This window comes from Alligator mississippiensis, chromosome 5, assembly GCF_030867095.1.
Source record: "Alligator mississippiensis isolate rAllMis1 chromosome 5, rAllMis1, whole genome shotgun sequence".
Taxonomy (NCBI): Eukaryota; Metazoa; Chordata; order Crocodylia; family Alligatoridae; genus Alligator; species Alligator mississippiensis.
In genome coordinates this window covers 209,231,660-209,255,419 of record NC_081828.1, presented here as the reverse complement: position 1 = coordinate 209,255,419, position 23,760 = coordinate 209,231,660, and the positions used below count along the sequence as shown (strand labels likewise).

At 45.0% G+C, this 23,760-nt stretch overlaps 2 protein-coding genes across 5 annotated transcripts in view; one reads left to right on the top strand and one right to left on the bottom strand.

Annotated features, from left to right (window-relative positions):
- The window catches only part of TTC21A (tetratricopeptide repeat domain 21A), a 73,301-nt gene extending 62,060 nt beyond the window's left edge, over nucleotides 1–11,241 (bottom strand). For all 3 annotated transcript variants that reach the window (XM_014608965.3, XM_019499264.2, XM_019499271.2), the window contains exons 1-8: nucleotides 11,142–11,241; nucleotides 10,743–10,872; nucleotides 8,765–8,878; nucleotides 6,562–6,728; nucleotides 5,716–5,838; nucleotides 4,004–4,161; nucleotides 3,454–3,538; nucleotides 751–849 (exon numbers count right to left, since the gene is read on the bottom strand). In XM_014608965.3, coding sequence (XP_014464451.2) covers nucleotides 751–849; nucleotides 3,454–3,538; nucleotides 4,004–4,161; nucleotides 5,716–5,838; nucleotides 6,562–6,728; nucleotides 8,765–8,878; nucleotides 10,743–10,872; nucleotides 11,142–11,168 — 903 coding nt within the window. In that variant the 5' untranslated portion in view covers nucleotides 11,169–11,241. The remainder of the gene's footprint in view (nucleotides 1–750; nucleotides 850–3,453; nucleotides 3,539–4,003; nucleotides 4,162–5,715; nucleotides 5,839–6,561; nucleotides 6,729–8,764; nucleotides 8,879–10,742; nucleotides 10,873–11,141) is intronic.
- Nucleotides 11,242–11,321: 80 nt separating this feature from the next.
- On the top strand, nucleotides 11,322–23,201 carry GORASP1 (golgi reassembly stacking protein 1). Of its 2 annotated transcripts, none has more exons than XM_019499239.2 (9): nucleotides 11,322–11,461; nucleotides 12,875–12,955; nucleotides 15,405–15,608; nucleotides 16,684–16,770; nucleotides 18,015–18,145; nucleotides 18,275–18,428; nucleotides 19,002–19,146; nucleotides 20,086–20,241; nucleotides 21,094–21,237. In XM_019499239.2, the coding sequence occupies exons 1-9, from the start codon at nucleotides 11,399–11,401 to the stop codon at nucleotides 21,144–21,146; spliced, it is 1,074 nt and encodes a 357-aa protein (XP_019354784.1). In that variant the 5' UTR covers nucleotides 11,322–11,398; the 3' UTR covers nucleotides 21,147–21,237. The 2 variants fall into 2 exon arrangements, with proteins under 2 accessions (XP_019354784.1, XP_014464558.1); XM_014609072.3 differs by having other exon boundaries at nucleotides 11,324–11,461; nucleotides 21,114–23,201.
- The last annotated feature ends 559 nt before the right edge of the window (nucleotides 23,202–23,760 follow it).

The following is a 23,760-nucleotide window of genomic DNA, read 5'->3' as shown; positions in this document are numbered from 1 at the left end:
CAGGAAGTGGACTCCGTCTGCTGTGCTACCCTTGCCCCACCACACACCTGGGGATAGTGGGACCAGCTGCACATACCACGGCCCACGCTGCCTCCCATGTCTGGCCAGATGGGGCCAAAGGACATGCTGTGGGTCAGATAAAATCCCTTGGTGGGTCAGATCCGGCCTGCAGGCCATATTTTGTCCACCCCTGCATTAGATAGCTGTTTGTTAAAAACCAGAAAATAACCCTACCAGAAGGAACTGGAACTGAGGACTCTGCCAAGTGCTTCTGAAAGTGTCATCAACACTAAGTTATAAAGTGATTGTCCCTCTTTTTTTCCTGTGCTTTTGGCCACCTTAATTTTTACATTACTGGTTTTGTAATGGCCCAGCATGAGCAGCTGTAAATATTCTGAATTCAAAGTTGAATGGCTGTGGTAGGTGCCTACATCAGAAAGAGGACTAGACAGAATGGATTCCAGGAGAATGCAGGTGACTGAGCTCCTGAGAGGGACAGGAATTTCAAAGATACCCCTATGCTTAGCATTGCCCTCTGGCTACTTTAGGTGCCTCTGAGCTTCCTGGGCTATTTTCCAGCTTTCCTTGTTGACTGTAGATAATATTAGGTTGCCTATGGTTGGTCAATTTTGATCATTCTCCTGGCTTAGTGCCCACATTTTAGTCACTGAGATATCTAAATGTAAGTACCTCTGAAATCAAATTGGATCACACCCATAACTATCATCAGTTCTTACACAATATGCTTACCAATCTACTGATCACACAGATTTTCTGAAAGTGAAGGTCTGTGTTTTGAGGTTCATTAGTTTCCAAAGAATGAATCAGCTTTCCAAGCTGAGATGATGCCTGCGGAACAAATTTAATATACTGCTTATTTCAAAATGATACGCACTAGTTCAAATACCAGTATTTCTTACACAACACTCAACTGAATACTATTTATTCATAGGGGTAAAATTCATGGCTGCCAAACGAAGTCCAAGTAAAATGCCTTTGTACAAGGAACTAAGTTGGTTTGGGGATATGATACAGACTCTTATAATCTAATTATTAAGAATACAGGCCAGCTGCACGATCTCTCAGTGGCTGCTACCCAACCACATGGACTTCATAGTCATGGATCCACTGGCCTTTTCTCATGAACCCTTTCTCTGTGATGGCCTGTACAGTGCTATGTAATTTTAAATGTGGAATCATGCTTGATATCTGCTGTGCAACAGAATTATAAATATTCCCTTACCCTTAGGACCTTCTATCACCATGGTACTGCTGGATGAATTCCACATTAGCTGCAAAAAATACTTATCAGCAAATCAGCATTGGTATTTGCAATGTATATTAATAAGATGTTGGCACTAGTTTAGGCTATTACTGACTTGTGTAGCTTCTAGACCAGGGGCGGGCCAGATCCAACCTGTCAACTGACTGGATCTGGCCTATGGGCAGGTGCCTGCCAATTGACTGTACCTGGCCTGCGACTGCCCCCACAGCACTCTGCATGGGGCTGAGTCCCACTGGCTCTCACCTGGAGCAGCCTGTACCATACTTCTGCTGATAGCCTCAGACCTGGCCAGCATGCACAACTTCCTAGCAGAGATGCTCCCAGTGTGGCTGCAGCCACCCAAGTACTGCTCAGCTGCCTCCGCCTCCAGTGGCTCCTCCTCTTCCTGCCCCTGCTGCACTTCTCTGGCCAGCAGGTAGTGGTAGGAGGCAGTGACGGTGGCCATGGGACACATGAGAAGCACCACACGCCTAGCCAGGTGTGGGGTAGCTGCAGCCGAGTGGCTCCTGCCCCAGCACACAGGGTTCCAACTACAAGCTACCTTCCACCCACTCAGCTGCCTGCAGGTGGCTGACCATCGCACCAGGTTGCTGAGTGGGTAGAAGGTGGCCATGAACTGGAGGTGAAGCCCCTTGTGCTGGGGCAGGAGCTGCCCAGGTGCAGCTTCCCTCCACCTGGCTGGGCATGTGGTACCCAACACATGTCCCCATGGCCACTGCCCTTTCTTGTACTACCTGCTGCTTGAAGTGGCACAGCAGGGGCAGGAAGAGGAGGAGGAGCCACTGGAGAGAGGGGGGAGCCCTGCAGTACCTGGGTGGCTGTGGCAGCAGCCCTGCTGGGAAGTTGTGCGTACTGGCCAGAGCTGGGGCTAGGGCGGTGCTGTCTGGTTGATGTGGGGTGGGCGCAGGCAGGAGCATGGCACAGGCTACCCCATGCAGGAGCAGGCAGGGCTCGGTCCCATGCAGAGCACCGTGGGGGCAGCCATGGACTAGAGGTGGGGGGGCAGACTGTATCTGCACCGTACCACCTGGCCGAGAATTGATGCATGCACCCCCACCCTTCCCGCCCGCCCCCCACCCCAGGCCAGCTCCAAGGACCTGGCGTGTAGGCAGCCCCCACACAGATGCGCACCCCTCCACCCCCCCCATGCCCACTCCCCCGCACACCCTCTCCACACACACACCACCTCCTAAAACCCCCCTCATACAGTATACAAGACTAAGACTTTATTTTCAGCTATTAAGCAATCACCTCTATGTACAGTACTCAGAAACACATACATCATGACAAAATGATTTTTTAAATAAAATTAAAATGTGTTACAATAGATGTTTGATTTTTAGTATATGATTTATTTCTTATCTATAATTTGTTAAAATGGTATCTTCTGAAAGATTTATGTGTCCGGCCTCGACAGCTCACCAAAACTTGTTAAGGGGCCCTCCAGCCAAAATAATTGCCCACTGCTGCTCTAGACAAGGACATGTCATTTCACCACTCTTAGAATCATTGAAACTCATGGAAAGAACATCTAGGATATCATTTAATCAGGAGTGGCTAACCTGTGGCCCGACTGCCACAACTGGCATGGGCAGCCTCTGTGCATGTCATGTGGCAAATCGGGGAAGGGACAGGCAGCACAGTGGCAGATAAGGCAGGGAGCAGAAACCAAAGCAGCAAATTGGGCAGGGAGCAAAAAGGGAGCAAGCAGAAAGCAGGGGGGGCAGATTACGCTGGGAGGGCAGGGAGCAGAAAGCAGAGCAGCTGATTAGGCATGGGAAGGGAACTGGAATTGCACTGGGGGAGGAATGTAGGGCTAAATTGTGGCATGTATGCCAAACAGGTTGGGGCTACTGATTTAGATCATCCATGGCACTTCAGAAACCTGGAACTAGTGCTGAAGTTGGGGTTCATGCAGGTGAATTTCTCAGCCTGCACTCCCATACCAAATATACATGAAAGAAAAATAGTAACACTGGAGATCAACTGAAATATATCCTGATGGTAAAAGAGGAAGGTTTTGCATTCAAGTACTGGAATGTGTTCTGTGATTAGATTCTTCTTATACCACTCCTCTGGAAGAAGTGGAATGAGGTTTTTGGGTATCACAAAAGGTCATGGCCTCAATAGGAAATCTAAGATATTAGTTATTCTATGATAATACTTACCTCATCATAATTTCCAGTCCTTGAAAGCTCATTTACAATAACAGTTTGAAGTCCATCTATATTGGTCTCATCTTTGCTCAGGATTCTTAAACAATAATTATATGTTAGTTGCATAAAACTTTACAAAGCAAAACAGATTAAAGTGCAGATAAATTTAATGTTTTAAGAACCTGCATCTTCTTTCACACTGTAAAGACTAGCTATTGACAGAAAGACAAGACGGACTTCCATTTGTAGAAAACAGAGGGTGTAACGGTAGGAAAGATAGTGACTCTATAGGATCTGAGAATTTACACTACCTGACATAAAATGGAGCATGCACTGTTGACACAATACTCATGACATTTTGTTTAATGCTAGAAAAAATAAATAAATTGAAACACTTTGGAAGAAAACTGTTTAAAATATTTTAAGTTCAGAAACTTGCTCCAAAGCAATAAACATGGGAAAAACCATGAATATATCTACATAGTTTAACCTAGTAATAAGCATAAGAGGATTAAATAGATAAGTAGCAACATTTTGGTTTATGTTTTTTATCAACCCCTACCTTCGTGCAGTCTCTAAAGTTTGCTCCCAGTCTTGCTGAGCTAAATATAGCCTCATCTTTAGGATTAATGCTGGCATGAAACTGGGGTAAGCAACTATTATTTGATTAACAACTTCCAGAGCAGCTGAATAATTCTGTTGCATCATGAAATATCTTATCTATGGAGAAAAAAAAGGAAAACTATCCTGCTGTTTCAAAAAGGTGGCATATTTTATCGGTGTTAATTACATATTATTAAATTGGTAGCAAATTATCATCTGCTCAATTAGTTGAACTGAAAAAGGATTCAGACCAAATGTTATTACAGCAGTAGGAGCCAACAGTGGGGTGGACTTAAGGTAGGCCCTCAGCCTTCTCCACGTAGTCATTATAAGGCTCACCAGTAGCCACTATTGACAACTGAGTCCCTACAGTTGCCTCCCCTATCCACATGCATTGCCAGGATTAGCAAGGATGGAGCAGGTAGTCAGGGAGAGTTGGGCACTTTGTCTCCTTAGGTACCTTGGAAAACCACACTGGGTACTTAACTGAATATTTAGACACCTAAAAGACCTTTGAAAAATTGGTCTTTGTCATAGGGCAGTAAGGTGCCTGCTCCTTTAAGAGCAGAAACGGCCTAGGGAGAGGGCCCTAAGAGCCAGATAGAAACCCCGCAGGTGCAGGTTGCTATGGCAGCCAGCTAACAGGAGAATTAGCCAGCACCTGCAACCGGTCAGCTGATAGGAAGAGGCAGGGCCCTGGGCACATATAAACCCCTGGGCTGGAACTAGAGGTTGAGTTCTCTGTCAGCAGCCAAGGGGGAAGGAGCTCTCAGAGAGGAAGCTCACCAGAGAGGATTAACTGCCTGTTCTACCTCTGGTAGGATTAAGGGGCTCCAGGAGCTCACCAGGGACCCTGGCCTACAAGGTACTTAGTGCTGGGGGAAGTCTGACTTTTTTAAAGGGACAGAGCACACCTTGAACTCCTTGTATTATGTTATAGCCCAGGGGCTCAGATTTTAGTTGCTGTTTATAAACCGATGGATTGGGCTGAGGCTACTGGGGGAGAAGGAGGCCTCATTCGGGGCCCACTACAGTGAGCGGACCCCAGCGCCAGGGGCATAGTGACAAAGGGGATGAGTGGACCCAGCGCCAGGGACTGTGGAGAGAGAGAGACAGGGCTGCAGAGAGAGACAGGGCTGTGGAGAGCCCCATGATGACTGGAGGCCCTGTTAAATTAAGGCCTCAGAGGGACAATGTCTGAATGTCATCTGCAAGGCTTGGGGCGAGGTAAAGAGGCAGTTTTGGAGCCATGCATCTAGCCCATAAGGCTTAGGGTGTCCTGTGAGGCATCCGTGTTGAGCGGGACCCAGAAAGGGGCCAAGAATCCATGGGGGTCAGCAAGGTCCAGCAGGACTGTGTCCAGATAAAAAGATTGAGGGCAGCCTCCCTATATTACAATTACCAGCAAGACGTGGCAGGTGAGGAAAAGGGTTCCTGCTGGGCAAGACTGGCACAGTCAGGGAGCCCTGGGGGCATCACTGCCATCCATGGGGACCCCATCCCGTGACAGTCTTATATTCCCAGAAAACAATATGGGGTAAACACTGCAATGGGTGATCACAGGAAGAGGAAGGTGTCCTGTGTCCTCTTGGCCAAAGTCTGGTAAAAGTAGAAATACAAGAAAGAAAGTATAAAAGAGCTATAGAAAAATTTAAGAATCAACAGTCATACCTTTCCCATCATCCCAAATATATCAGTAGTGTCTTGTGTCCCTTCATCTAGGTATTTGATAGATTTCTTAACAGCATTCTGTTTGTCAGAGGTGGAATACACCCATCCTTTAAGCACAAGGCCCTGTAAAAATTCAGATAAACTGTACTTTGGGCACATCATATCAGGCAACTGAATTACTTAATTTGTTTAAAGTACATTCACTTTTTGTTTATGTTACAATGAATTAAATATTAAAAGGATGCTGATCACAAATTCTAAGTAGCTTGGAAATGATTTAAAGCAATGAAGCAAGCTGCAGAACCTTTTGCCATATAAGCAATATTTGATACAGTTTAATAGCAATGTCATCTTACTTAATATGTATGCCTCAATTGACTTGCATCAACAAAAAGGAGCATAGATTTTAGCCCACCATGTTATACTTATGAAATAGTTGTTCCACTTTCATGGCACTATAATGGAGCAGTTTATCTATTCCTTTCAAACCAGTAAGAGTATACCCACTATCGTTTTGCTTAAGTGTGTAGAGTGAAAATTGCTTACTCAGTTTTTACAGCATATATAATTAGACACAATAATAAATCAGTGAATATAGCCAGTTCCATTTTTTACTGCAGAAACTCAGCATAGTTATTTTTCTTTGCAAAAAACCCCCACATTTGCACTAGAGAGATTTTCTATAAAACAGGACATGGGAATCCAACTTTAGATATAGTACATATTTATGTATTTCTGGTTAGTATTTTATTATATAACTGAAATGTGATGTTCACATTTTAATTTTAAATCTCAAGAACTTCTGCCATTGTTTTGTCTTATGAGAAAAAATCTAATATATACTACCTCTCTAGATCCATTAGAGATTTTCAGCATTCTGTCAATGTATTCAACTGCTTTATCATTTTTACCCATTAGCCACAGAAACATTCCTGCATAGTACAATGCATTAATCCCTATATTCTTCCGAGTTTCCTTTAATTTGTTCTCCAGCTCCAAAACAGCCTCACGATCTGAAAGCAAATATTCAAACCAATAATGTTTAAAGTACATCAAGAACTTCTGTATTGCCAAAAGTTGCCAAATGAACCAAAGGGCCAATCCTTCAAATATTTATACGCATGGATAACTGTGCAGATGGGTAGGCCTACTGAATTCAAGGAAAATGCATAGAAAAGTTTGCAAGGGCAGGGAGACTAGGCCCACTGTGAGCAGCCCACACTTGACACCACCCCACACACAGATCTGTGGGGCACAGGTCCCCTGCCCCCCCAGTAGTGCTCACAATGGCAGGGAGCAGGTCCCCTTCCTGCCCGAGCCCACCCCTACCCTCCACATGGTCTGTACTTCAGCTGTGCTGCCCAGGAAGGAGGGGGAGCTGGGCTCCACACTCTGCTCTGCTGCAGCAGCTGCCACCTCCCACGGGAAGCAGCTGGTGTTTGGGTACTGGAGCAGGGGGTTGTGGACTTGGGTCACTGGCACCATAGTCCTGGCAGCTGGGGGCCCCTCTGGCAGGGCTGGGAAGGCAGGGGGCTGCGGGAGGGGAATGAGGGGCACCAGCCAATCTGGGGGCCTGTGAGTGTGGAGTAAGGGGCACCAGCAGGGCTGGGAGCTGTGGCTTGGCAGTGAGGGACTTGGCCCTGTGCTCTGTGAACTAAGGGGACAGGGGGAACTCTAATTTTCCATGATAAAAAACCTGAAATCAAACACCAAAACATATAGGTATTTCAAATTAATTTTATTATAGTGATTGAGGCACTGACAGGCTTCTAAATTGCTTTAAAATTGTAAATATATCAATAAGACATTGTGTTCAATTAATACCTATATATAGTGGTGTTTCATTTTATTCGCAGATTTGGGGATTTTAATCAGAGAATTTGTGATTTTTTTTTTTTATCAGGGATAACCAGGATCCCTTCAGTGATCTTGTAACACTAGCCCCCCAAATTTTGCTTCATAAGATAACTGACTCAAGACTGATATCTCATCATAAAAACCTAGTGAATACAAGTTATGGCAGATTTACTGCAAAAGAGCTGGTTAAGATGAAGTCATGGGGCACATCGCCACGAATGGGAACGTGTGTTTCCCTGGAGACAAGTAGCAGCAGCAGCAGTGTGCTGCTACATGTCCCCAAGGAATGCCCATGCCACATGTGCTCTGGCGCATGGCACATTGCCCCAAGTTGGGTAGGGGAAGCTGGGGCCAGCAACTGTGCTAGCCCCAGCAGCCTTACCTTACCTGGGGTCCTGCAGGAGTTTCAGCTGCGGCACTCCTCCAGCAGGGAGCCTGGCCAGGAGTCAGAGTGTGCCTCCAACTGGCCAAACTCCAGTTTCAGGCAGTGTGTGCTGCTGCCACATGCGCCACCTCACTTTTTTTTAGGCACGGGTTTTTTAACCCTGGGATCTCCAAGGGTCAACCCCACCCTGCAGTGTGGGGAATATCTATGTGTGGTGTGTGCAGTACTGCATACTACATGTTGGCGCTCATGTGGATGGGCCCATTGTGTGTATTCTAAGGTTTATGTCAACCAGTTATATGAGATTAAAACTACAATTTTTTTAACTAGGATTTTTACAATGAGATATCTCTTATAACATACACCTTATTGACTAGTGAAGGCTCTAAGCTGCCTGATACTTAGCACATATGTAAGTTCACAAGTTCAAAGTGCTGTACACATATTAAAAAGGCGAGAGGTTTTGTGTTGTCTTACTGGACCAAAAGCTTACAAGTTTTTGGGAACAAATATTAACACATATAATTATCAGAACAACAGAGAAGCAGGTTACTGAGCAGTCAAGCAGATTTTCCTTTTCAACTTTTTTTTGGGTTTTTTTTATTAATGCAGCAGTTTTTTGGGCTATTACATCGATCAAAAAGTGTACTCTTATTTAACACATCTGGTAAAGAACATATAATTCTGTAAAACAATCTTCATTTTTATTCTACTGTCTATACCTTAGTTTAATGCATGGACGTAGCAAAAGATTACTGAGTTTGCAGGTTCATGATGAAGGACACGCAACAGACAAGAAAAACTCACCAATGGCTTCACATCTTTTGTGTGCATAAATGAGTGCCAAAAGGCAACACAATGACATATCAGTGTGACACTTTCTGGCATCCTCCAGCCACAAAATAGCATCTTGTATTTGACCTGAAAGACATAACAGGGGACTGATTCACTAATTCTTATTGTTTTAGCAACTGTTTAATTAGTTGTACACAGTAGCTGTACATTTTACTGATGTGCTGTGAGTCACAGGAGTAAGCTAGTTTCTAAATGTGTATTTGTTTGTATGTTGTTCTTGCAGAATGTTTGCCGCACCAAAGTGTTATGGAAGCACACAAATGTGATCAAGCCTGTAGTTCATCATCATTGGCTTATTTGCTTATTACAGCAGAAGAAATAAGAACTGCTCAGAGATGAGTTGTTCCCTTCCATTTCTTTCTAAAAATGGAAAATAAGATAGCATACAGACTTATGTGTTCAGGGAGGCGTGAGCTTTTGTAAGTGACAGCCTATTGCATCATATATGCTATAACATTGGATGCGGTAGGCTGTCACCTAGAGAAAGCTCATCCCTCTCTGAATAAGCCAGCCTCTAAGAGTGCCTGTAGACAAGAGTGCCTCTAAGAGTGCAGGGACACTGCTTCGACGCTGTAATTACAGCATGTTGGAACAGACTTGATTAATTGTGTCTGCTACAGTGTGCTAATGAGCATGCTGTCATGTATGCTCCTGCAGCCTCCACATCTTGTGCATTCAGCATCCTTGCGCTTCAAAATAGTGGTGGGAACAGTTTAGCTAAAACTTTAGTTAAAGCACCCCTCTACCAACATTTTGAAGTGTCGATGCATGAGACCCTGCAGGCACTTTAGAGTGGCTCCAAGAGCCACTCTAATTAAAGCACTCCTCCGCCCACGTGTAAAGATGCATCCTGCTCTGTATAATTATACTGATACCATTTCTCACATGGACAAGCCCTGTGTTCACTGTGTCATCTGTCTCTTCCCTTAGCAAGTATGCAGAGGACACCAAGCTGGGGGGTGTAGTAGATATGCTAGAGGGTAGAGCTAGGATTCAGAGTGACCTAGACAAATTGGAGGATTGGGCTAAAAGAAATCTCATGAGGTTCAGCAAGGACAAGTGCAAAGTCCTGCATTTAGGACAGAACAATCCCATGCACCGGTACAGGCTGGGGGCTGACTGACTGGACAGCAGCTCTGCAGAAAAGGACCTGGGGGTCACAGTGCACAATACGCTGAATATGAGCCAGCAGTGTGCCCTTGTTGCCAGGAAGGCTGATGGCATCCTGGGCGGCGTTGGTAGGAGCGTTGCCAGCAGATCAAAGGAAGTGATTATTCCCCTCTACTATTCAGCACGGGTGAGGCCACATCTGGAGGACTGTGTTCAGTTTGGGGCTCCCCACTACAGAAAGGATGTGGACACATTGGAGAGTCCAGCGGAAGGCAACACAAATGGTGAGGGGGGCTGGGAGACACGACGTGTGAGGAGAGGCTGAGGGACCTGGGCTTATTTAGTCTAGTGAAGAGGAGACTGAGAGGGGATTTAATAGCAGCCTTCAACTCCCTGCAGGGGGTTCAAAAGAGGATGGAGCTGGACTGTGCTCAGTGGTGGCAGACGACAGAACAAGGAGCAATGGGCTCAAGTCGAAGCAAGGGAGGTTTAGGTTAGACATTAGGAGGGATTTTCTTATGAGGAGGGTGGTGAAGCACTGGGATGGGTTACCCAGAGAGGTGGTGGGATCTCCATCCTTGGAGGTTTTTGAGACCTGGGTGGACAAAGCCTTGGCTGGGACGATGTAGCTGGGGCTGGTCCTGTCTTGGGCAGGGGGCTGAACCAGATGTGACCTTCCAAGGTCCCTGCCACCCCTCCCGTTCGACAGGTCCACGAACACGTCCTCTACCGACGCCAGAAACGCAGAAATGACGCGAGACCCAAAAAACCAAAGCAGCACCGCTCCTCTTCCCCACCGCAGTCCGTCCTTCGCATTTACCTAAATGTAACGCCGCGTACGCCTTGAAAAACAGCCACACGGGACCGCCGGCGTGCTCGTCCAGCTCGAAACTTGCCGTACGCATCGCGCAGTTGAAATATTTTTCCTGCGCGTAAAATATCATACAAGCCTAGAGGGAAAAAGACCAAGAAAACTCATCTTATGTTATTATTATTATTATTATTTTTAACGTGCCACCCCTGTGAGGAGACTCCTGCCCGGGGAGGAGCGCTGCTGCTGGTGGCTTTGGCGGGCCGCACGGATTCATTCACCAGCCCGCACCGCGCAGGAAAAGGGGCCCCTGGGGCAGGAGCGAGGGCGGTTCCCGAGGGGGACACCCTCCCCGCCCCGACCGTTTGCATGAGGCTGGGACACGGCCAGCCCCGCCCCGCCTAGTACCAGGGCCTGGGGGTCGGGGCCCGTCATGGCGGCGGCCCCTCGCTGAGGGGAACGCGCTCCCAGCCGCCGCGTCCTAGCAACCGGCGGCCCCGCCCCGTTGCTAGGTGCGTCACTATCACGTGGAGGGCGCGGAGCCTATCAGAGAGCAGCCAGGCCGGAGCCGCTGTCGGGTTCGGCGTTCGCTCGCTCAGGCCTGCAGCGGTGCAGCGCGCTGGGGGTGGGGCGCGGAGTCCCGCGGCCGCCGCCGCCGCCGCGCCATGGGGCTGAGCTCCAGCTCGGAGCTGCCGGCCGGGGGCAGCGAGGGCTTCCACGTGCACGGGGTAGGGGCACCCTCCGCCTCAAGGTTGAGCAGAGGGTGACGGTTGGTGGCGGTTGTGAGGGACTCCCTCCCCCCCCCCCCCCGCACTCTCCCAAGGCTGAGCAGGGGGTGGCGGTTGGTGGCGGTTGGGGGAGCTGCGCCCGTGACAGCTGTGACGCGCTCCGCGGCCGAATCGCGCCAGACGCTGGGAGCCGACACAGCGCTCGGCCCTCCGGCACGGCACCGCGGCCCGCGGGCTGGAGCGGGGCCAGGCCTCGCCCCGAGCTGCCAGCCAAGCTGTTTGCTTTCGGGAGGGGCTGGGGTGGTTTAACGTGGCCGCCCCAGGGCGTGTCGGGTACTTCTCGGTTGTCCCGGCCCTCGGGTTTGCAGCTCAAATGCTTGAGGTTTCTTTGGAGATTCGCATTGTTATCATACCCGCTTTATCAACTCAGCATCGCCGAGCCTAGTTACGTTGTGCAACGTTATGGCTGCTGTAGGGTTTTTTAGGGCTGGGGTCTGTGAGCGGTTTTACGGCCAGGGCAGCTGCTTCTGTCCTCTGGACAGATGGGAAAGAGTTCAGCGCAGAGGCGCGGCAATGATCGGGGGCCTGGGAAGCACGACGTGCAAGGAAAGGCTGAACGAGCTGGGGTTATTTAGTCCAGAGAAGAGAAGAAATTCGGGGGGGGTTTGGTAGCACCTTGCCGTACGTGAAGGGCGGTGCGGAGAGGACAGAGATGGGCTTTTCTCTGGCTGGAGGGGACGGGCTTCGGAGCAGCGGCCTCAAGACGCAGCAGAGGAAACGTAGGTTGCAGATTAGGAGGAGCTGTCCGACAGAAAGAAGGCGATCGAGCAGTGGAGCAGGACCCCCAGACAGGTTGTGGGATCCCTGTCCTTAGGCGTTTGCAAGAGTAAGTTAGACAAACACTTGGCTGGGACAGTTTAGTTGGGTTGAGGCTTCCTTGGTCAGGGGGCTGGACTGGACGAGCTTGTGAACGCCCTTCCGGCCCTACTTTCCTGTGATCTGATCTAATACACTATAAATTACGAGGTGTCCAAGACGAAGTGTCCTGAGTAAACGTTATCCAGGTCTCGAAAGCGTCTGGTGTATCTTCAGATTCCTTTTGTTTAATGGTGCGGTATAGAAAAACGCTGCCAGAAGATATCCAAACTTCGTTAACGAAGGAGTCGTAATTATCGATCCCGCATTCTTTGTTTCGATTTCACGTGCAGTGATTGATCCAGTAGCCGGCTGTTTAGCGTGACCGTTCAAGAAATCCTTCCGCAGGTGTCTTGTCATGAGTTTCACTCATTTGGTTCAATCCAAATTCAGATACTAGATCTGAAGACCACATCAAGTACTGTTGGTGCATGATGTATGTTAACTACTATAGATCGTTTGTACTGCGCTGTAAACTGAAATTGTGCAATTCTGTAGGTTCAAGAGAACTCTCCAGCTCAGCGTGCCGGGCTGGAGCCTTTCTTTGATTTCATCATCGCAATAGGACACACCAGGCTAGTAAGTATTGGAAGAGACTCAGCCTTAAAGTGTATTTTACTTTTTTGTGCCCATGTAGGGTGCTGATTTGTCAGTACTAGAGACTGAAGCTGTCCCTAATCCCAGTGGCGGCATTGCAAGCATCCTTATTCTTTTCTACCTGTGTGCCTGAATCCTGACCTGGAGGGCCCACTGTGGAGAAAGATAGTTTCCTTTGATCTGTGGCCCTTCTGTTCAGATTGCAAGTAGCTTAGATACGTTTATGATGCAGACTGGCAATTGGAGGCTGGGGTAAGGACCAACCTCCGTTCTTTTAAATTCCATAGTCTTTTCTTGACTAGAAAATTAATCTTAGAATATTCTCAAATGTTGGTGTTCAGCCTCTCAAAGTGATGTGTCAAGGTATGATCTGTGGCTATCTTGGACCTCATGCATGCCACCTTGGTACATGTTATGGCTGCTCAAAACTTGGTTGCAGCAGGGATGGAACCCAGGTCTCCCCCTGTTCAAATGAAAGATTCCTGTGAAAGGAGACTGTGAAGTCTTTTTCCTTTTGAGAAGGAAATGGATGTCACTCATGCTGAAGGAGTTGCCACTGTTCCTCAGTTGAAGCAGACTTCACTGATACAGGGAAGAAACTGGTAAGGATTTGTGTGCACAGCCCCAGGCTGTGTCATGCAGATGTAGACGTCATGCTGGCTCTGGAACCAGAAGCATTCAGCAAAGCCTACTAGGCTGCATATACCAGTAAAGCTGTACTAGTACAGCTACACTGCATCCAGTTTTGGAACTGATAGTGGGTATGTCTATGCCATACAGCATTACCCTGAGAGTGAAGCCAGGCTGTCTTTATGAAAACCTTTTTTTTTTTTTTTTTTTTTTTTAGAAACCGTAGGAAAAACTACGGAAAGCAAACCTAGGCATGACCCAAGATGTGGTCCATTTTGTATTAAAATCAGTAGGACCTGGGTCAGGCTGTCAAAAATTTGTACAGCAAAAAAGAAAGCAGTGTTTAGGACCTCCTACGCCTCTTTCCCTGTGGTGCTTCGTGGTCTCTGACTCCATGCTGGGCTGCCTTGGTGTCTCGCTGGGTTGTTCCAGCTTGTGGTTTTTGGGGATGGAGTTGTGGTGCAGGGTCCTCGGAGACCAAGAAGTCACTACTACTGTCTTCTTCCCTTGGTGAACTCTTGTTAAGTGGCCCTGGGTTTTAATCTGAACCTTGCCTGGTGTTAAAATAATGTTTAAAACATCTTTCGCTGATGACCTGCTTGCTACTTCCACAGTCCTTAAGTCTGTTTGGCCTGTTTTCTAGGCCTCATGACTCCCTGGTGGACTAAAGGACTAATCCTTTAGCATTCTTTCCAGCTGTTTTTTCTGCTGTAGGCTAAATGTCAAAATCACTTATTTTCAAGTGGTTGGATCTCAACACTTGTTTAAACTATTTGTTTTAACACTTGGATAAACATGAGAGATAATCATTAACAAGTAGGCAGCTGCCATGTCACCAGTCGGAACACTAGATGTAGAGAATGCAATCCATATCTGCATTTCTTATGAAAGAAAAGACTCTTAGGTGTCGTAGGCCAAATGCCTTCTTTTTTTACTCTTTGATTAACAACATTTAAAATAAATCCTCACAACTGTGAAGATCTGCCTTGTCCCACTGAGAGGGACACTGAATTTCTTTGGCCTTCCTTACTTGTATCAGCCTGGATATCTTGCTGGAAACTACAATATAATGCAATGAGGGACCTGTCACTCCATTAAGTGGATGGAAATAGTGATAGCTAAAAGCTGTTCTTAGCAGTCTCACCTGCTCTGCTATAAGGAACTTTATAACTAAGTTACTACTACCTTTTTCAAGATATCCGTTTTCAAGGTTGTTGCATTGGAGGGGAAAGGAAAGGATCCAAGACATCATACAAAGCATGGTGCTCAATCTTCTGGCCCTACAGGCTGGATGAATGGCATGGGCTGAGTTTGCAGGTTTTCACATCGGCCTGGCCCCCACGTACCAGCACAGGGTCACATAATCTAGCCAGGGGGCTCCCCATGGATTTGGAAATTTGGCAGCAGGGGAGTGGCAGTTAACGTTGCCACCATTCATACCAAATACTGGACCTGTGGGAAGACCCATGGGCTGGGTGACATAGCCTTGCAAGCCAGAGGTTGAGCACCACAGATAAATAGCACTGTCTCTTGATATGCATGCATATCAAAAGTCTACTATAATTGATTGAAGCTGTTCTCTTTGCATTACAAGAAAGTGAAGGAGGAGTGATAGTGATGGGATTGAGCAGTAGTGAATAACCTTGCTCAGGGTTAGACTCTGTTACCTTGTACATCTAACGGAAATGGTTTTGTTGTGGGGGGCAGTAGCAAAGCCCTGGGTGTTGCAACGCTGCTTCTTCGAAGCCTGATGTTTTTACATGTCTGATCCATCTAGAAAGGAGTATTTATTTTTCCTTAGAATAAAGAAAACAACATGTTGAAAGACCTGCTGAAAGCGAATGCTGAGAAGGCCGTGAAGCTGGAGGTCTATAATACAAAAATGATGAGAGTGCGTGAGGTGGAGGTGATCCCCAGCAACATGTGGGGAGGGCAAGGGCTTCTCGGAGCCAGCGTGCGGTTCTGCAGTTTCCAAGGAGCCAATGAACATGTGTGGCATGTTCTGGTGAGCAAAAAAAAAATGTCTGCGGCTTTTGGTATATATAATACTCGCTATATAACCTCAGCATCTCAAAGCATAGCTAGTTACCCTCCTTGCAGAATTATCAATGAAGTAAATTGCAGGAAGTCATGGCGGCCCTTGGTTTTACAGTTCAAATTCCTGAGATTTCTTTGGAACAGTGATATTCTCATTATTCTTCAGAAGAAAGGTGATATTTTGATTTCTGGGCCTTTGTGCCTGATGCTCTTGCAAACTTTTAGAAGCCTTTTCATGAGTTTCTGAATTGGAATGGGAGTTTTTGTTTCTCTGAATTGGGTGGGACCCTGTGACCCTAAGAATATTCTTAGGAGAATGAAGCCTTGGAGGTGCTGGAGAGCCTGCTTAGTGGTTTGCTGCTCTTAATACGCAGAGCCTTTCAATGCTACTTTCAGTTCACATTTGCTTGCTAAAGTACCAGCACTATTGAAATTGGAGGAAGGGAAGAACAGGAGCTGTTTTAAGTTGTCTCAGCCAGTGGGAGAAGCTCCTTTGGAATTGGGGAATGTAAACCTGGGAAATGAATAGTATCATCACCAGCCCCTCTTCCAGAATATCTATCACTTTTTGTTTTTTTAATTTTCATTTTATTAGCATGTGAAGAATTGTTAGCAAAACAAAAGCATTCCAGTTGAATTGGCTTCTTTAGAATGGCTGAACTTTATTTAAATACCAGACAAAAGCATGCAGAAAACCTTTATTGTTAAAGTTAAAATCAGTATTAGCTTTGTGGAGAACCAGAAGATTCTGGGAAGTGTCTCTAGCAAAAAGTGACTCCGCTCATGACTGCTTTCTTCTCTTGTTGATGTGTATATTGAGGTTTAGGAAGAGATTACACTTTGATTTTATACTGAAGTTTTAACTGGTTGAATTTTAATGAACCTTGACAGCCAGGTACTGCTTCTAGATATAACTTGTTCTGAAAATTCTCATCTATTTAAAGATAAATCTTCTTCCCTTGTCACTTCTTCTGGAGTTATATTTTTCACTTTCTGCTATCTTACCCAACTGCAAAGGAAAGTGACCTGTAATTGTTTTCCAGGATGTAGAGCCAGCTTCTCCTGCAGCTCTGGCTGGCCTGCTACCCCACACGGACTACATTGTTGGATCAGATCAGATATTGCAGGAGGTAGGGCATGGTCTTAACCACTGATGTATTTTGTGCATTTAGAACATGGTAAGAACTGCAGCTGCTTTGAGTAGTCGTGACAGCTTTCTTCATATGACCTCTTTATACTAGATCAGTGGTGCTCAACCTTTCTGTCTGGCAGGCTGGATGGGCAATGCCTTATCCCTCCATGGACCAGATCTGGCTGGTAGACCAGTGTGGCACCTGAGGCAGGTGTCTGGCCACACAGAGTGTGGAGGGGGACAGCCAGCAGGGCTGTGCAAAGCTTCGGTCGCTGATTTGATTCAGCAGAGATTCAGCCCGTTTCGGTGGCCAAATCCGAATTGAATCAGGAGACCCATTACTCTCCAAATCGAGTCGGAAGCCTCTGATTTGATTTGGAGAGATTTGATGATTCTGACATAGCTTTATATTTGTTCTTTTTTCTCATACCTCAAGGTACCAGGTGGCTCATGAACGCTGAGATGGTGGGGCAGATGGAGTGTCCCATGGGAACGTTGGGGATGGGGTCCCCATTGCACTCAGCTGTGGACCTGGAAGTGGACCAGAAGCACTTATGGTCCACTTCTGGGTCCACCACGGAGTGCGTGGGGAACAACCCCCCCCCCCCCCCCCTCCCCATTTGCTGAGCCAGGGGGGTGTGGAGGGAGTTCCCTGCGCCCCACCATCTTAGCATTCATCAGCCACGCCTGGTACCTCAAAGTATGTAGAAAAAACACCTAAAGCTGTGTCTATGGCTGAATCTCCGATATTCTGAATTGAATTTTCGGATTCGGCCGAATCAAATCGGGACAGTGATCCAAATCACTGTCCCCCCTGAATCAGACTGAATCTGAATCAAATATGGCCTGCTTTGCATACCCCTAACACCCATGCCCCTGATTCAGCTGAGGTGGGGCGGGGGCAGCCTGTCCCTGAACCAGTTGCACAGGGGGAGGGGGCATGTCCTAGTATAAGCTATCACTATTCCCTCACTGCCAAATTGCCTGATCTGTGGGGACCCATGCAAGGCCAGATTCCAAGGCTTCATAGGCCGCATTTGGCCTGTGGGCCAGAGGTTTAGCACCCATGTGTTAGATTATGAATCTAGTTGCCTTTGAGATCAGATATCTGTGACTTCTTAAAGGGAGGAATGAATAGGAAGTAGTGAGTTTGGTCTTTCCCTTTAATAACTGCTCTTTGAAGTGGGGAGTTGGTGATAAAATGCTGTGACAGTTAACTAAGTGTATTTTGTGTCTTATCAGTCAGAAGATTTTTTCTCCCTAATTGAATCCCATGAAGGGAAGCCACTGAAGCTGATGGTCTACAATACTGAAACAGATTCCTGTCGAGAGGTAGTTGTAACGCCCAATGGAGCCTGGGGTGGAGAAGGAAGGTACTGATAAGTTGTGTTTTGTAAATAAATTCTATCTCAATTCCTAACTGAAACCACTTGTCTAATCAGCTGTAGCAAAAGTGCACATTTAATCTCTCCAGGTTCTTTTACTCTGCTCTTCTCATGTAGTTTAGGATGTGGCATTGGATATGGCTATCTGCACAGAATTCCAACGCAACCTGCTCTGCCAAAGAAAAAGCAAGAAAGCACACCACCTTCACCCTTGCCCTCAGAAGATGGAGCTCCTGTACCATCTGTACCCTCTACCAATGGCTACATGGAGGTAAGAAGTTTATGTATCTCTTTAGAGTGCACTGTGAAGTTATTTCTGGGCATTTATGAATGTATAACAGGCTAGCTAGTATGGAAATGAGCTGAGTGAAAGTTGAGTCCGAGGTGTGAGGCTATGAGAGAGGGGAGGGTCCGTGAAGGAGAGATGAACCCCCAAATGTCTGGGTGGCTACTACAAGTACTCCTTCATTTATAATTGAGGACATGGTTATAATTCTTCTATGCCCTAGATTCAGCAAGATTTGTGCGTCTTTATCCTATCTAATTTGGGTTAAGTGCTGCACGTGAATCTAAACTTTGAAGACCATTCTTGTATAAGTCTGGGGTCCCTAAGCAGTGTTTCATGCATGGTATATTTTAGCCTGTTTTAACTGTTTGATACTGATTCTATAGTAGCCATATGGGTGCAATTGGATCTAAAGAGATGCAGCTTGTGGGGAGGGGATCTCAAGCCGACAACCCTATAACTTTTATATTTGAGAACAGGGGGCAGAGTGTTTACTTATGGGTCTTTATTAGATGGCATGAAAAAGATGCGTTATGTTTTTCCCCCTGTTGTGTTTAGGCTCCGCTGTTAGCACCTAACAAACAAAATGACAACTTTGAAAATATTGTGAACTTGGAGCCATCTACAGATGAAGAAATGAGTGGTTTTTCAAGGGAAAGCTCCCTTTCTCCTCCTCCTCCTGTCCAAAGAGTTATGGATCCAGGTAGGATCTTTGTATTAATGCCTATGTTGAATATATACCTCCATAATCCTCACTTCTCCCTGAACTCCAATCCACCATTTATTATTTAAATATAGAAGAAGTTTGATCTTGTATATTTTTTTTTCTTTAAAAATCAAGGGAACCAAAAGTAATGAGCTACAGAGTTGTAGTAGGATTGGAGTGGTGGTGTTGCCATGATGGTCTGGGATAGATATATATATGAGGCAAGGATTTTTAGTGATATCTTTTATTGGTACAACTCTATAGTTCGGAGGGCTGTTGGACAGCCTTCCAGGCATCAAGTGCCCTTCTTCAAGTCTAAGGTCTGATGCCTGAAAGCTTGTCCAACAGCTCTCCAGATAGCTGGTCCAGTAAAAATCCTTGCCCTTCTTGCAGAATTGTGACATTCACATGTTTGATTATCAGCTGGACCCAAAGTTCACTGTAATCAATGGGAATTGTTTTACTGGCTTTGGCTCAGGCCCTTACAAATTGAAGAAGGGTACTTTGCATGAATGCTTTTTTGGGACACCATCTTTGTGCTGCAACCAGAAATTCTGCTGTGAAATGTGCACTGCCCGTGTGGCCCAATTCATCATGCTCCACTCCTGGAAACAAGGTCATGCAGCTGCCTTAGTGTCCCATAGTATAGTCTTGCACCTGCTTATGGCTTCTATAAAAATGACTGCTTGACTTTTTGGGGGATTTAGTGCACATGGAGATTTAGTGCACGTGGGGTGGGAGTGAGTAGCTGGGGTATTTATTTGGGTATGGCATAGAGGCAGGAGGAGGAAACCTTTGGTGTTCTAGCAACTTTAGCTTGTGCCTTTTCCAAGGGAAAATTTCACTGACTAGGAGTCCAGAAATGAAATTTTATACCCAGAAAAATACTTATAGTTGAGTTTAAAGCTAAATCCTACCTTGTTCTTACTTGTTTAGGTTTTCTAGATATGTCTGGAATTTCATTTCCCGAATTTACAGACTTAACGAAAATGCCAAATACATCTCCATCTGTTCCCTTCAACTTGTCAGCAGAAGACACTTTGTCAGAAAATGAAAGGTTGCTAATGAATAGTGGAACGGCTACTTATTTTGGTAAGAGTGTGTAACAATGGTCAGACTGTTTAGTTCAGTTGGTTCCATGCAGGAGACCCTTTCAGGGTTATGCTTCTTGAGAACATGTACAATGTATTTATTTTGCAGAGACGCTCTCAACTGCAAAACCTTACAAGAAATGCAACTAAAACCAAAGGAGGGGAAATAAAATGAGCAGGTTGATTAGCCGAAGGCTTCCAAATCTGAGGAGGAAGCGTAGGTTGTGTGTGGGTTTTGTATTGGGAAACCTTATATTTAGGGTTTTCTAAAAGTGAGGCTTCATATTTAAAATGTCTGGGTGTCAAGGTGCAAAAATTTAATATCTAGATCTTGTAAATCTTTATTGCAATGAGACTTTTGTAGTAGATTCCAAGTAGTTGAAAAACAGACTGTAGTGAAATTGTATTCTAACACGTTGTATCTATTTTTTCTTTCATTAAGATTTTCATTCTTTTGACTCTCTCCCTTTCAAAAAAGAAAAGACCATGATTTTAGCTTGAAAACAATTTTTCCCCTCTTTCAAAGAGACTGAAACATCAGAAATGCAAGCCATCCTAAAATGTATATTTCAGGATTTTAAGATTACCCCAGTTCTGAATTTCAGAACTGAGCGGTTCATTTGTCTAATGGGTGGCAGCCTTGAAATCAGTGAACGAGAGTCTTTAATTTCTGAAAGAGGGGGGAAGAACTTTGCTTAAGTCAGGGGTGTCCAACCTCAGTGCAGGCAGGGGCCACATCTTGCACCAGTCACAGGCGCAGGGCCACACACACCACTCGGTTAAGGTGCGAGTGTGAGTTTGCATTGCTGCTTCCTAGTCTGCCTGTTTGATGCATTTTTTTTTTTTGATTTAGGAATTCTTTTTTTTTCTCAGAACATGTCAAAATGTCAGTCCCTGAAGAATTAGCCACCAGTCTTGCTGGTGCAGTTCCACAGTCTGAGATGGACCATTTGATGCCTTCAGTTTCTCCATTACCATCCTTTGTTCTTCCTAATGACATTACTTCAACAGCAACACTAAGAACAAATTCTAGTGCTGAAGAAACAGAATTGCTCTCGGACAGTGCTGACAGTCCATCAGCCCCTAACCAACTGGACCCTGAGAGCAACGAACAGGCACAGGAACCCAAAGAAGCAGTGACACAAGATGAGCACTAGAAAGGATGCCTCCTGCCATCAGTCTGCCACATGCTGTCCTACTACACCTCAAACATTTGCTGTTTTATCCCTTGATAATTGCAGCTGTTCTATTTTGTTAGACTAAGCAGTGCTGTAAAAATATACTGGGAAGGCATACAGCCCCCTTCCCTCCAGACAGTACTTGTCCTATTGTTCTTGCTTCTCGGCAGTATGCAATAGATTTAACTTCATTTAAATATTATTCAAATGCAAATCAGAAAATGAAATAATCTGCCAGTGATAGGAAGACTTGCATTTTTCCACTGTCAGTACATATGAGGTTTATGTTTGCTTTTAATTTGTTCTTTCTAATAAGTAAAATACTGTAGTTGCCTTTGCTTGAAACAACTTTTAATTACCATTTTTCCTAGTATCTTTTATAGCATTGGAGAAAATGCTTCTCAATATTTTGACTTGCTGAAAAATTAACTTTTACAATTCAGGCCTATTCCTTCCAAAAGCATCTCTCCTATTTTTAGACTATCATTACAGATTTTTATCTATGACTTGTGTGAGGAAAAATTAATGCAATTTTATTTAGCTTGTTTGGGAACTGGATGAAAGTTCCTTGCACCTGCCTCTTGGGGATATGTGGGGATGGGCTTCTTGGCTGTCACAACATTGTTTTTGCAGGAAACGAAGGGAATGGCTTAAGTTAAAACTGTAAGCGGTTGTAATCAGGCATTCATTTCACTGCAAGACGTGGTGCTGTCTTGCAAAGACCATTTTAATGAAGTTGCAAAGGGAATGTCCTGGTGCATGTTAGACATTGAAGTTGATTTCAGTTTGATAAAAGTGGCAGCTCTAAGATGCATATGGAATTGATTATGGGATCATTTTAAATAGAAAATTGATATTCTAATAGACTTTGAAGCAGTCAGTGGATATGTAACTTTATTCATCTCTTCTGTTTTTCCCAGCTCCTAACTATTTTTCATATAAAGCAGCGGGGTAAAGACACTGGAATGAACCTTCTGTGTAACAGTCTGCACTGCTTTTATAAGTTGAGGACTTCTTGTTTCTATAAATCTATGCCTTTTGTATCTGTAAATGTTTGCTTTACACTTGTAACTTGGTTACTATTGTTCAGGCAATTTCATAGCTCAGGCACCATCTTTCTGGGAATTTTTAAACATAATGGACCCAATTCTCTTTTTGTATGGGCATTGATCACAGATGCTACCACTGTAGTCACTGTTATAAAAATAAAGAAAATTGGGTCTAGTTTTGTACATGTAAAATTGAAAATGCAGCCTACTTGAAGCACTGTGCATGGCAAGAGACATGTTTTTTCCATTATGGGGTACTTTACTGAGACCCAGCATTACTTATCTAACAATCTCCAGAGGAGGATTGGTTTCATTTGACAGATTGATATCAACACTTAAGATGACTGGGGGTCTGCCTGTCTTGGATAGCTCTGCGTGGTTCTGGTTGTAGGTGAAGTCATAATACAAGGGCTTAACACTTTCAACTGGTGGAAGTTCTTATTGCATAAGGAATTTCCTGAAGCTTCTCTAAATTCTTATAAAACCTAGGAAGCACAGCACCAGTACAAGTATCTGAGCGTGAAAGGATTTCAGCCACCCTGCTCATACAGCAAGGTGTATTGCAAGTACTAAGTACAGGGCATTCTGCTTCTGAAATATTTTCAATCTATCTATAACTTCATTATATAATCCTTAAATTGCTTCTCAAAACAGTAGCAAAAAACTATTTTTTCTAGATGTGAATTTACATATGTGATGCTTAACATTGATAAAATAAAAGTCCTGTAACATAAGCTACTGGTCAAGCATGTCCATGTTCCATTTTACTGTTTTCACAGCATGCTCAAAACTTTCCTTCTTCAGGTAAATGAGGATTAAGGTAAGGATAGTCTTATTCAAAACTTGAATATAAAAGCAGCTCAATTTTTAAGGAGCATTAAGGACTTAAGCTATCCTAATTAGATATTTGTCACTAGCTGTAGCTGCAAGCAGCACTTTAGAAATTCCAGAGTGGGGAATGTCAGTGCTAATCTAAAATTGCAAATAACTTAGTAATAAATCATTCTCTACGCTGGAGAAAGCATATAAAGCCTTGCACTAGAATTAGATCTTAAGGTAGGAAGCCTTGGATGATTGCTGTAACAGTAAAACTCCTCTCGTCATGATTTTAAGATGCCAGAGCTTCAGTAGACAACATAAAACTAATTAAATGTAAACTAGGTGTGGTTATCATCACATTTATTTACTCTAGCATGGGACATTCATTGTATCAGCTAGTTAAGGATATGTGGTTACAGTTTATCCACAATTTCTGGGAATCAGTAAGAACCAAGGAGATGTCAAACTGATGCT

Excerpts from the sequence above, each read along its gene's own strand:
- GORASP1 (XM_014609072.3), top strand. The coding sequence starts at position 11,399 with ATGGGGCTGAGCTCCAGCTCGGAGCTGCCGGCCGGGGGCAGCGAGGGC. Across the intron at positions 15,609-16,683 it reads AACATGTGTGGCATGTTCTG|GATGTAGAGCCAGCTTCTCC; the intron begins GTGAGCAAAAAA and ends ATTGTTTTCCAG. Across the intron at positions 20,242-21,113 it reads TGGAACGGCTACTTATTTTG|AACATGTCAAAATGTCAGTC; the intron begins GTAAGAGTGTGT and ends TTTTTTTCTCAG.